At 32.1% G+C, this 13,302-nt stretch overlaps 1 protein-coding gene across 1 annotated transcript; it reads right to left on the bottom strand.

The window, feature by feature from the left end:
• Positions 1-2,236: 2,236 nt before the first annotated feature.
• On the bottom strand, positions 2,237-10,789 carry LOC133183733 (MFS-type transporter SLC18B1-like). Its single transcript, XM_061318650.1, has 13 exons — positions 10,528-10,789; positions 10,269-10,364; positions 10,054-10,127; positions 9,751-9,898; positions 6,597-6,665; positions 6,341-6,431; positions 5,621-5,766; positions 5,375-5,473; positions 5,004-5,098; positions 4,154-4,249; positions 3,252-3,326; positions 2,923-3,016; positions 2,237-2,408 (listed from the first exon to the last, which is right to left on the bottom strand). Exons 1-13 carry the CDS (start codon positions 10,786-10,788, stop codon positions 2,304-2,306), a joined length of 1,449 nt encoding a protein of 482 aa, XP_061174634.1. The 5' UTR covers position 10,789; the 3' UTR covers positions 2,237-2,303.
• Positions 10,790-13,302: the final 2,513 nt, after the last annotated feature.

The raw sequence follows: 13,302 nt of genomic DNA, 5'->3' as shown, positions 1-13,302 counted from the left end.
TCGATAAGAATTTTTTTTAATATAGAAAGGACAATAAAATGTTTGTTTGCTAGCTTGCTTAACGCCCTTCAAGAAATTTTCACTCATTGAGACGCCACCACTTGCCGATGGAGGGCTGCAAATTTAGACCTGTATTCGGAACTTATGACCTTTGAGCAGTGAGAGAAACTTTCGTACCAGCTTCTGCTGCGACACGGGACCACGGTTAATACGGTCTCATCCGAAGGACCGGTCTCCACGTTACACAGTTGATTCGAATCCGCAACGTAAGGATCAACACTCGACTCAAAGCAAACGTTTTAACCACTTCGCCACGAGAGCGACGACAATAAAATGTAAGATCAATTTAGTACCCGGCATTTCTGATTTAACTTACATATAGTACTGATTGTATTTTCCACGTTTGTTATCAGTTTTATGCAGAAGGAAGTGCTTAACAATCTTTTTAGTTTGTCATGCGTACGTACATGAATCGTCTATTTTGCTACCAAATAAAAAAGACTAATTTAGCATCTAAAAAAGATACAAAATGGAGATAGCGGGAGTCACGTAGGCAACAAAGGTTATATTTAGGATGCATATCTTGTGGTTTTTCTGCTAACAAATTGTATAAAAGTAATTATTTTAACATTTTTTTTACATTATAAATATTATATGGAATTAAGTCAGGGAAATGAATAAAGATCTTTATCTAAAATGTAAGTACTCTATTTTTACGTATTTTTATTTTTCAAAAAATTAATTTGCATGATGAAAAATATAGAGTATACATTTTGTATTTCATTTGTGCAAATATGATTGATAAAAATATTAGTGGAATTGATATGCGAAATATTACGTCATAAGACTTTCACTTCTTACAAACATTCTCGGTTTATCTAAAAAGAGACAATAACAATACGTTTATAGAAAAAAAGACATAATTATGTTTAAGCTCAGTACGTGTAGAATTCAAAACGATTGGATGGTTTCATATTTACTTGACAGTTATATAAGATGTCATCTTTTTTTTTTAAGAAGGACAATCTTAAACTGATAAATCAAATTGAAATCCTTGAATGCATTTTAACAATTAAAGGATACAAGAAACACTTTTTTTTCTGTAAGGGAGAAACATTGAGCCAATGTTTAACGTGAATATTAAATGACTATATCAATTGATCTATTACAAGGATAACTAAACTTGATTTATGCAGCTGCTTAAGATATATCGCCATTTGGGATTTCATTGATGGGAACTTATTCTTCATCACAAATAGGAGATACTGACTTTCATGAAGTACTTCAATTTCATTTACTTCGTAACATCTGAATATAGTTCAACACGTAATGGATTTATTTTCTATAGTTTAAAATGAACAAAAATATCAATTCTGGAATCTTCTTTGAGATTTTATTCACTAGAATTAGGCCTACAGTAAATTTTAAATCCTAGTATTCATGTTCTATGATTTTTAAATGGGAGGTATCTTAATTTATACATGGTGAATATTCACGTCTTCTTTGGAGAACGGTACAATGTATCTGTTTAGTTTGTTATACCCGCACTTTCTAAAGAAAGATGTTATCTCGGTCCTTCCCTCCGTCCAACTGTCAAACTGACTTCTTCTTCAAACTTCTATTCCATTTTAAGCAGTAGTCAGTTCATATTTTTGAATATTTAATATGATTGAAGGTTTCTTTAAGATGTTCAATAAGGATTTGGGCTTTTCTTTCTCATTCTGGAAGCCGACTGGGGGCCGACAAACTTTTTACAACAAAAACCTGGTTACCAGAACTCCTCTTAAATTTTAGGCAATACCCAGTTCATTTTTTGGAAGTTGATTAGAAGTTCCTGTAGATGTGCATGTACGTTTCTAAATTTTCGTTTTCATCCTGAGAGCCAATTGGGGTCGAAAAACAATGTTTTTTCTACATAAATCCAGTTCTCAGAACTCCTCATACATTTTATGCAGTAAACAAATCACTTTTTTTAATATGATTGGTGGTGTTTTATATCTATGTATAGTTTCGAAATTTTTATTTTTTATCTTAGGGACAAGAGGTGCCAAAAAATTCATTTTTCTATAAAGTGTATGTAAATTATAGAATAGCTCCCATACTATTTACAAGATTACCTTTAGAGGCAAACACTTTGTAAGGGTAATACAGTACTCTCTGATGAAAGTATCTAGTTTAAATTTTTTAAGAAATTCTTTAATAATGTAAAATTCGAAATCTAAATAATCACAGCAAGTGATTCTTTTATCATTTATTGAATATTTGTAAACTTTTATTTTACAAATTCCCTTGTATATATGATATCACAAAATGATAGTTGGTGATGCGTCTTTTAGTGACTGATATCCCTGTCGTTTTCCACAGGCTCTGCTGTTCCGACATATTCCAAACAATATCACAGTGGTTGCCTTGAAATCAAACCAGAGCATATATTTGAAACGAAACCAACTTTATCCTGTTGTAGTAGTATTTCCAATTTAATCACGGGTAAGTTTTATAGCCGAGAAAAATATCAAAGTTGGACAAATAAGAAAGTAAAAAAATTAAAATCAAACAAAAACGCATTTTTTACTTATTAAATAACAATTTTATATATACCTATGTAAAACCAATTTAGTTTCTGCAATTTTATTTCGTGAAAATATTTGAAGTTTAGTTATTCGAGCCTCTTATTACATAACGAGTACTTCTTGTACCGGTATTTGAATTGCATACTTGCAAAGCAACCGGCAAGATTTTTTTTTTTAGTTTTTTTTTTAATTCTCACAGAATTGTTTTCTTTCCTTTTTACCACTCGTGATTTTTGCCGACAGACATATTAATCAATTTTAAAAAATCTATTCAGTTAAGCACTTAAACAATCAAATATAACAATTTCATACGCCTTATTCCCAGATATTAGATAAATGTACATTAACTTACTGTGCACGCATTCAATCCTGCAAGGCATGTAGCAGCCCAATTAAATCCAATTTTGTAAACGAGAATGCCACCAAGTGTTGGACCAAGAAATGCTCTGTTTGAAAATGAAGAGATCTTTTTCATAAGTAACGAATTGACTTTGAAGTGATTTATAGTATTATACAACACCGAAATGTAACTCATACTAGTTCTCTTTTTATTGTAATGACATTTCCTAAAGTAAAATCTAACTCATTATAGATTTATTTGATTTTTAATAAGTATTAATTATAAAACATGTTGTCTTATAGTAATGGGTCCAAACTGTGTGAAAAGAAATGCTTAATTACCCTAGAGAAAATGTGGAATTGAAAAATCCGGACACAGTACCATGGGTATCCATATTATCCTCCATACCTAGTTCTCTAAAGCAGAAAAATCAGTAGTATGGAGCAGGTCTAAATTATAAAACCTAATCTCCTTATAATGGAAAGCATAAAAATCAGTAATTTCTCCAGGAAGTTTAACATTCTTTTCATGTAGAAATGTGCTCGACATTTCAACTACACGCCTTTAAGACTTTGAATAGTTCTTTGCTATATGTATCTAACATTTAAACCGTTCACGGCAGCTCAGTCGGTAGAGCGCTCGCTCCGTGATCGGGAGGTCGTGAGTTCGAATCTCGGCCGCGACAGACCTAAGTCGATAAAAAATAGGTAGCAACTGTTCCTTCGCCATGCGCTCGGCACTTTGAAGTGAAAGTTGCGGGTCCTTCGGATGAGACCTTAAAAACCGAGGCCCCGTGTCACGGCAGGCGTTGGCACGATAAAGATCCCTCACTGCTCAATGGCCCTGAGTGCCGAGTAAAGGTCAAAATTTGAAGCCCTTCACCGGTATATGGTGACGTCTCTATATGAGTGAAAAATTCTCGAATGGGACGTAAAACAATATACAATCAATCAATCTAACATTTAATTTCATGCTTTCATTTGAACCTTCTTCTGTCTTTTACATATACACATGTATTTATTTGTACATGTATGTACAAAATGATAACGTAAAAGCAAGTGAGGAACTTCGAACAAGCTTTCATTGCACGTGCTATAAAATATTTAACTACGAAAAGAAATACTTATACTAGGAACTGATGTTTTGACGAAACAGGTACAAACTAAATGAAATGCTCAATTTTCATAGATTTAAACGGCATGCAAATCATTATGGAATAAGCTAATACATAGACTGGATTTACCTAGCAGAATCCAGTAAACCTCTGAATGTTGGAACAGAAGAAACGCCTGATCCAATACCCATTAAGAACAACGAAATAGAAATAGTAACCAATGAACTGTAAATAAATACAACAGATTAATCCTTTCACAAAAGGAGGAATGCTACACCAAATTTTTATTTGATGAATCTTTACGACATCCCTTTTTAACTATGGTTTTAGCATTGAAATACCGATATTAGCTTTCAATTATGTTATTTGAATTTTTTTGGCATTTTTCAGAGGAAAATGTAAAAATTGTTTTATTTGCAAATATGATGCTTTATGATAAAACTTTGCTTTTTTATATATTTTCTACTTTTCACTGAAAAAACGTGAAAGATATTCGTATAAAAAAAGCAAAAGATATTCGTATGAAAAAAAATTATGCAGAACTAATATCGGTCTATCAATGCTAAAATATTTCAAAATATGCTACTGAAAGACCAATGTTAGTTCTGAATAATTTTTTTCATTAATATTTTAAAAGGGACGTCTTAAAGATTCATTTAGTAAAACTTTGGAATAGCATTCCTTTGTAAATCTGTAGTGATAGATCCAATTTCATTGTACGATTTTTCTCAAATCGAAAATTATTTGACGTTCTGTCAAAAATTTCTTTAAAATTGTTTTATAAAATTTGAAGCCACGAAATACATCATGTTTCTTAAGATCAATTACTATTGGATTATATATATATATATATATATATATATATATATATATATATATATATATATATATATATATATATATATATATATATATATATATATATATATATATATATATATATATATATACATACATACATACATACATACATACATACTAGTGCAAGAATTTGAGGAAAGGTGAGGGTCCCATCAGCAGCCATGCAATCGTGCCCAAAATGTTTCCTACTGACATTAGACTTAGAACACAATGCTTAAAGAAACAAAAACCATAAGACAATAAAAGATTAGTTGTTTTATATTACAACACACTGAATAATTATTTTAAATTATCAAAACCATTTACTGTCGCTTAGAACCACTCTTTGCAATGCATGAATATATATATCTTATAAGTTGAACGACGTAAATTTTGTAGAAATTTAAAAGAAGTATATATATATATATATATATATATATATATATATATATATATATATATATATATATATATATATATATATATATATATATATATATATAATTTTACCTTTTTATCAACAATATACCCCCAAAAAGGTGCCGATATCGAGTAGGTTCCTGCACCAATCATAAACATTAGTCCTATAAGGCCTGTCTTGCCATTCAGCTACAATAATAACTAAATCTTTTATCAATATACCATTTTTGTTACTTAAATATGCCAAAAATTACAATTATTTTTCCTCAATCATTTAAATTACGTCATCGATGAAAAAGCTTTCGTATCAAATTGACAAAATTGCAAAGTCATTACCTCTGGTAATATGGAAAGTTTCAATGCTAGGGTGGGCTCAAGGAACCCCATAGAAAAACTTCCTGTTGCACAACCTAAAGCAGAGACCCATGTGTAGGGATTCCTGAGCAAATAAAACAACGATCTTGACTGTGACTTTGATGCATCTAAAACAGAAATAATGGGACAATATAGAGTTAGATGATAAAAATTAAGTGCAAAATATTGCATTTTATGGGGTTGGTAATCAGTTTTGATATTCCTGTTGGTGACACGTATACACTTGTTCGAAAAATAGATATGTATTTTGGCGAATTCATTTCAGATTTAACATACTGTTGCGTATATTACGATTTTGAAGCAGATCAAACTTGACTTTATAGGAATCTGACCCATTTGTAATAACTTATTTTTTTATTGACAAAAAATTACGTTTTTTAAAAAAAGTTTTTTCTGAAAGATTATTAATATAATTGATAAACATTGATAAACTAGTATGAGAATGACGGATTCGGTACACTCTCATGCAATAATGACTTAAAGAGTAAGTTTTAGTTTCACGAGGTTCCGATCCCTTTTACTCTTTAGTCACTGGAAATCGCGAGATGTTTTCCGTAATATTCTTTTATGGGACCTAAATCAACATTCTTTTAGCTTTATTTTTGGAATGTTAAACATTTTCTTCCAATTGGGAATACCAAGTTTTACAAGTAGTTTAACGTCAAAGATAGAAGTAATTACCACCATGTCCTGGTAGAAAAAAGTATCCAAACACGCCGGTCATTATGCAAGCACAGCCTACGACAAAGAATGGTAGCTGGTACCCACCCGCCTGGAAATATAAAGCAAATAAAAATGACTTCTTGTTATGGCATAAATTTTCAAATCAAAATTAAAGTAAATATAACAAAGCTAACATTTAGATGATATTTAGAAGTGTTGAACTGATTTAAACCTTCCAAACATATAAAAGATGGCTATTCTAAAGATATGTGACCTGATATAAGGCGCCTCCCACAGCGGGTCCACACAGCAATCCAAGGCCACAGAAGGTCTCCAAGGCACCCTTTAATTTACGTTATAAAAAATACTGAATTCAATTCTTCAATTTAATAGCAGAGGTGTGACGGTTCATCTTGTGACAGGTGTTCTGTATACACGAGGGCCATTCATTGAATAATGCAACCTTAGGCTTTACATTAAATATCAGTTTTATTCATTCCCTCTCATTTGTCGAAAATTGAATCATTTTGCTTTCGTATTCGTAAAACTCTTACAATTAAAAAACGACACGATCACTACACTAAGGGTTTAGCTCTAAGATGGTCTTTCAGACCATGACAACGGAAATGCAAGTCTATGTGAGATACTGTGTATTGCTCGGGAAATCATTAAAAGAAATGCAGAGAGATGATTGCTATATATGGGAAAGTTATGATTTCACACAGTGCAGTTTGTATGTGGATGAAGAAATTCAAACACGGAGAAACAACTCGGGAAAATCAAACACGTCCAGGACTCGATTTTTTGTGCTTTAATACCGATAAATCGAGAGTGATCTGTACTTTGCTTTGAATATTAAAAATAATGTACCTAATTGAAGTTTTAAAATTTGAACTTCTTTCTCTATTAAGGACCAAAAAGCGCAAGGATCCAAAGAAACATTGATACTGCACGAACACTATGATAATTACGGAAGTGTATTAGTGCCACGTAATATTTTTTTTAAGTTGGCTTTTCCAACTTTGATCTTGGCTTTTCAAACTTTAAAGTTGGCTTTTCCAACTTTGCACGGCTTTATGCGTTATATTCAGATACTTTGTAGCTGGACTCGTGTTGCCGTTTTGTACATGTAATTACAATGGAATTATTTCATTGTGTTTTCATACACAGAATTGATGCATTTAGTTCTGTTGTATTTGTAGCATGTAATATAGTGTTTATTCAACCTACATATCAAAGACTTAATAATGGTTCCATTTGTTTAAGCTTATTCTCTCATACAAAACAAAATATATATCTTGATAGGTTAGGTTGAAATCCTGTCAGTACGGAGTTGTGTGAAGTTATTCTCTATATACGGAGTTGCATGAAGTTATTCTCTATATATTTATAAATTGCCCGCGTGGCGCAGTGGTTAGAGCGTCTGCTCTATAGTCGCCAAGTAAGGAGTTGATCCTTACGTCGCGGGTTCGAATCCCACTGTGGGACGTGGGGACCGGTCCTCCGGATCAGACCGTATAAACCGAGGTCTCGTGTCGCAGTAGGTGCTGGCACGAGAAAGATCCCTCACTGCTCAATGGCCGTAAGTGCCGGGTATAGGACAAAATTTGCAGATCTCCATCAGCAAGTGGTGGCGTCTCCATATGAGTGAAAAATTCTCGAGAGGGACGTTAAACAACACACAACGTACGGTTTATATAAGATGGACCAAAAGAAATATAAAGATTTTTGATTAAAAGTTGGAAGTTATATGTAAGGTCATAGGGAAGGTCAAGGTAAAAAAATTATTGACACAGATTAATTGCTCACCATTCTATTTCAGTGTATCAATTTTGCACCTAAAAAAAGAAAAGGGCTAGAAAAACTCAAAGATGGAAAAGCCAAGATTTACCAACTTCAAAGTTGGAATTACCAACTTTAACGCTGTAATTACCAACTTTAAGGTTGCAAAAGCTAACATAAAAGTTAAAATTAACAACTTTAAAGTTGGTAAAGCTAACAAAGTTGGAATTGACAAATTTAAAATTGGAATTAACTTCTTTTAAGTTGGAAAAGCTAAGACTTAAGCTGGAATTAACAACTTCAAATTTAGAATTACCAACTTTGAAGTTGGAAATGCCAAGATTAAAGTTGGAAAAGCCGACATTAAAGTTGGAATTAACAACTTTAAAGTTGGAAAAGCCAACTTTAAAGTTGGAAGTACCAACTTTTTAGTTGGAAAAGTCAACTTTTAAGTTGGAAAAACCAATATTAAAGTTGGAAATCCCAACTTTAAAGTTGAAAAGCCAAGATTAAAGATAAAATACACTTCCGTGGATAAAAGAAGATGCAAGATATACAGTAAAAGAAATTGCAAGTGCCCTCCAGATTTCAACGGGAACAGCACAGAAAGTTCTAACAGAAAAGGAGTAATAGTACATAAAAGTAAATCTTATTAATGTTTCAGTCAGGTAGGTGCCTCGTTTACTCACTGAAAAACAAAGAACACAAGGGTTCAAATGGCATAAGTTTCAGAATTGTGGCAAAAGAAAACTACCATATATCATAACAGAAATGAGACCTCGATCTATTATTTTGTTGTGGATAGTAGAATGTGGCTTCATAAAAGAAGCGGAAGGCCAATTATTGCAAGGAGATGACAGAATTCAAAAAAGTTTTGTATATCGTTTTCTTAGACGCTACAGGTGCAATCGTTAAATTTTACAACTAATGGAAGGAGACTTTCATGGTTTATACCGGTGTATATATATATATATATATATATATATATATATATATATATATATATATATATATATATATATATATATATATATATAGGGCATTGAAGAAAGATAAACAAAAAAATCTATAAAAGACAGCCAAAGACAGGTCTTGTTGCGTGTGTCGATGCATTGTTATAAGAAGGGTTACTGTGTGAAATATGTGGGCAGTGCGGGTAGGTTACATATTGTCGCCGGCGTAGTACTATGGCGACAAAATGTACCGTCACAAGAGGGATCTTGGCATGCATGATAAGTGTTTAAATCAACTGACTTAAAGGCTTAAATGAGTTTTTTAACTGGTTGTGCGTGCACTTATGCTATCCGTATATCAGGGTATGTGCGCAACTGAACTTATTAAACCAAATCCAGCATCACTATTACCGTCTAATTTTGAACTGCTTTTTTATACGTGTACAATTGAAATTCTCTTGTAACTTGCTATTTGATTGGCTGAGCACACTAAAAACAATAAGTTTATATTAGAAAACTTTTCCCGGCATGTGTACTTTGTAGTAAAGTCCTCCGCTCGAAATAATTACCAAAAAAAAAAAAAAAAAAAAAAAAGATTTGTTCAAGCTTACATGTAATTCAGATTTTTTTTAAAAATATCTTTATATCAATTGCTTCCCATAAAATTACATTTTCTAAATTTTAAATACTTACAAAAACTGTAATAGCTTTGTCTGGAAACACGTTAGCTATGATAGCGAATCCTGCTGTAATGAACATAGAACATCCAATACCCTCTAATACTCGAAAAATGAACGCTAGTACAATGAACAAAGTCCCCCCTTGGCATTTGTCTAAGAGTCTGGAAAAAAAAAAGTTGATTAACATTGAAATTTTTTTACGTATAAAAATTGTCTATACTAGAATGCGAATTTCTGAAAAGTAACCTATCAAATGAATTTCAATTGTTGAAATTTTATAAACACTGTATTTTTTTAATATAAATAATTAACTAACCCAAAAGCGATCGAACAAGCACCGGCTAACATGCATCCTGACAGATACGTACGTTTAGCTCCAATTTTGGTAATCTGGAAAAAATGTTCATTTACTAGTTATGAATTAATTTTTGGCATGTGAAACTTTCTTTAAAATGTGAAAACTAAGAGAAACTATTTTCTCTGAAAATTATTTTATATACTGGGTACCTTATATATCTTCTGTATACTCACAAAACTTCCTATTATTGGTGACACTAAGAAAATAGTTAATTCAAAAATCCCAAATATTACTCCCACAACAATCTGTGACGCCCCTTTCTTTTCGGCCTATAAAAATTTGAAATGCATGAATTACATATTTTGAGTGTCTTTTCATGTAATTCTCGAGAATTAAAAAAATTCATGCAATTACTTTTTTCCCATCAGTTGAAACATTATTAAACCAAAATTTGTGCTATTTTTAAAGTGCAAAACAGATAACTAAAATTACCTCAGCCGGAAAAAATGGTGCCAACATCGAAAATGAGGCATATCCAAAGAAATCTACGAGTACCAGAGAGACCAGTAATAATTTTCTATGTCTTGGTGCCTCTCGATAAGACATTGTAGGATTTGTCTCGTCGCCACTGGGCCCACTTTGTTGAGCATTTTGTGACTGTTGGCATTTCTTCTCCTCTCCACCTATACAGCTATATTTTCTATCGTATGTGACAGAACTAAGAATATATGATGTTTCATCTGTCTCTGTCATTTTTCATCTGGAAGAAAATTGAGTTAAACAATTGATTTTTGTTCAAACGAGTTTTTATTTAAAGAAAGTTAATTCTTAGAAACGTGTTTGAGCACTCCATAAATAGAACTTTTAATTTAAAAAAACTATATTTTTAGCTCACCTGAGCTGAAAGCTCAAGTGAGCTTTTCTGATCACATTTTGTCTGTAGTCTGTCTGTCCGTCTGTCTGTCCGTCCGTCTGTCTGTCTGTAAACTTTTCACATTTTCGACTTCTTCTCCGGAACCACTGGGCTAATTTCAACCAAACTTGCCACAAAGCATCCTTGGGTAAAGGGGATTCAAGTTTGTTCAAATGAAGGGCCACACCCTCTTTCAAGGGGAGATAATAAAGAATTAGTGAAAAATTAATAGCATCTTTTAAAAATCTTCTTCTCAAGAACCACAGGGCCAGGAAAGATGAAACTCATGTGGAAGCATCCTCAGGTAGAGTAGATTCAAGTTTGTTCAAATGATGACCCCTTGGTTAGGGAGGAGCCACAATTTTACAAAGGAATATATGGGAAATTTTTTTAAAAATCTTCCGAACTATAACAAAACCATTTGTTATATTGACATGGAAGCATCATCAAGTAGTTTAAAATTCAAGCCCCCCCCCCTTCCGGTAATCTTTTCAATACTGATTTGTGCTTTTACCTTGCCAATGTGCTCAGTTGAGCGATGTATCCCATGGGCCTCTTGTTATTATTATTATTATTTATTAAAGTCTTATGAATCTCCTTCCTTGCCTACGAAAGTATACATGTGGAAATATCAAAATATATTTTAAAGTAGATTTCTTATTCACTTGAAGCCTGAATATTCAATTAGTCTGTTCAAAATGTCATTAGCAGTAACGTGTTTCACACACATACACCAACCCTTATTCCTTTTGCATCATTAATATACCTGCTTTGAAGTAAAAGCAATCTATAGCAAAAAAATTACATCTGCGGAGCATATATTTTACAAAATCACATGTAGCTACTAACCTTATTTGAGAAACACAATGCTTACATGCATCACTTACACTGCATAAAATTACTGGTCGGAAACGCTTGCCCTGACATTACATGTCAAAGGTCACATTTACCATATCACAACAGGATACAATGACGCCATAACTATATATCATATATAGTGTCTAGGTCCGTTTCCTATTTTTACTATATAAATAACACTATATAGTAAATCAAATATAGGTCATTTTTTATAATTTAGTTTAGAGGATGTGGTACCTTTGAAGTTTGGTTTTATTACCTTCACACTGAGTTCCTGCAATTTATGAGTATATCCATGAAGTTACAAATGATGAAGGGACAACGACCATAACACGTAAAAGTATTCGAACTTTTTAAAATTCCTTAACTGTTTACTTAATGGACTTTTCTGCAAGATAGGTATGTCACACAAATAGTTTTTGTGTGACCAGAATCCAACTTCCTTCATTAGAAATAATGAGATATTTATTTGCTTACGTTTCAAAATAAATTTAGCATGATAAATTCTGTGCACAGTCAGTCAGTGACCCTTAACAAAAAAAAGCTGTATCTGATATTTATTTCATTTGATTGACATAAAATTAAAACAGTATATGATTTTTTTTTCATTAAATAATATGACTAAGTAAGATGTGGAAAGTACAATGAAGAACACTGTACCATAACTTACTTCAGCTACATGTTCTTCAATTTTCCATTGACAGAAAAATATTAGTAAATTCATATTTTACACCTGCATTTCCTTAAGTAGGGTATTATATATTGTTGTTATTCTGGTCCTTCTCTCCGTTCATCACTTTATCCTCTTTCTCAAACTCCTCTTCAATTTTACGCAGTAGCCAAATCATATTTTTTGGATTATGATTGGTATTCCGAAAGATTTCGAAATTTTCGTTTTCATCCAGGCTGCCAGAACTCCTCTTACGTTTAACGCAGTAGCCTAATCATCTTTTGGAATAAGATTGGTTGTCCTGTAGATGTACAATAAGGTCTTGAAATTTTTATCTTCATACAGGAAGCTGAGGGTCGAAAAACGCCGTGTTTTTTCAAAGAACCATATTCCCAGAACTTTCTCACATTTAAAGCAGCAATAAATCATACTTTGGAAGATAATTGGAATATGATTGTTGGAGTCCTGTAGATGTGCGATAAGGTTTCGAAATTTAATTCACGTCCTGGAAGAAATTATGACCAAGAACCGACGTTTTTTCTACAAAATGCATTCTTTCAAAGTCTCCTTTTTTTTAGTCAGACTATATTCTTCATTAAATTCTTTTTTTTTTTTTTTTTTTTTTTTTTTTTTTTTTTTTTTTTGCTGAAATAAAGTTTATGAAATATCTTCAAATGATAAGATTAAAAGTATGCAAGTTTTCATGTTCAAATGCAAGAGAAATATCAATCAGATTTGTTGTGCTTATGTTGGTAAATGAAATAACGATGTGAGGGAATGGGTCAAAACGTAATTATTATCACTTATACATTTTTTTACTGATACT

The sequence above is a fragment of the Saccostrea echinata genome, unplaced genomic scaffold, assembly GCF_033153115.1.
Source record: "Saccostrea echinata isolate AGI-Se365-2 ecotype Australia unplaced genomic scaffold, CSIRO_AGI_Sech_v1 ptg000009l, whole genome shotgun sequence".
NCBI lineage: Eukaryota > Metazoa > Mollusca > Bivalvia > Ostreida > Ostreidae > Saccostrea > Saccostrea echinata.
Note: the sequence above shows the minus strand (reverse complement) of the source record. Positions and strands in the feature narration are given on the sequence as shown.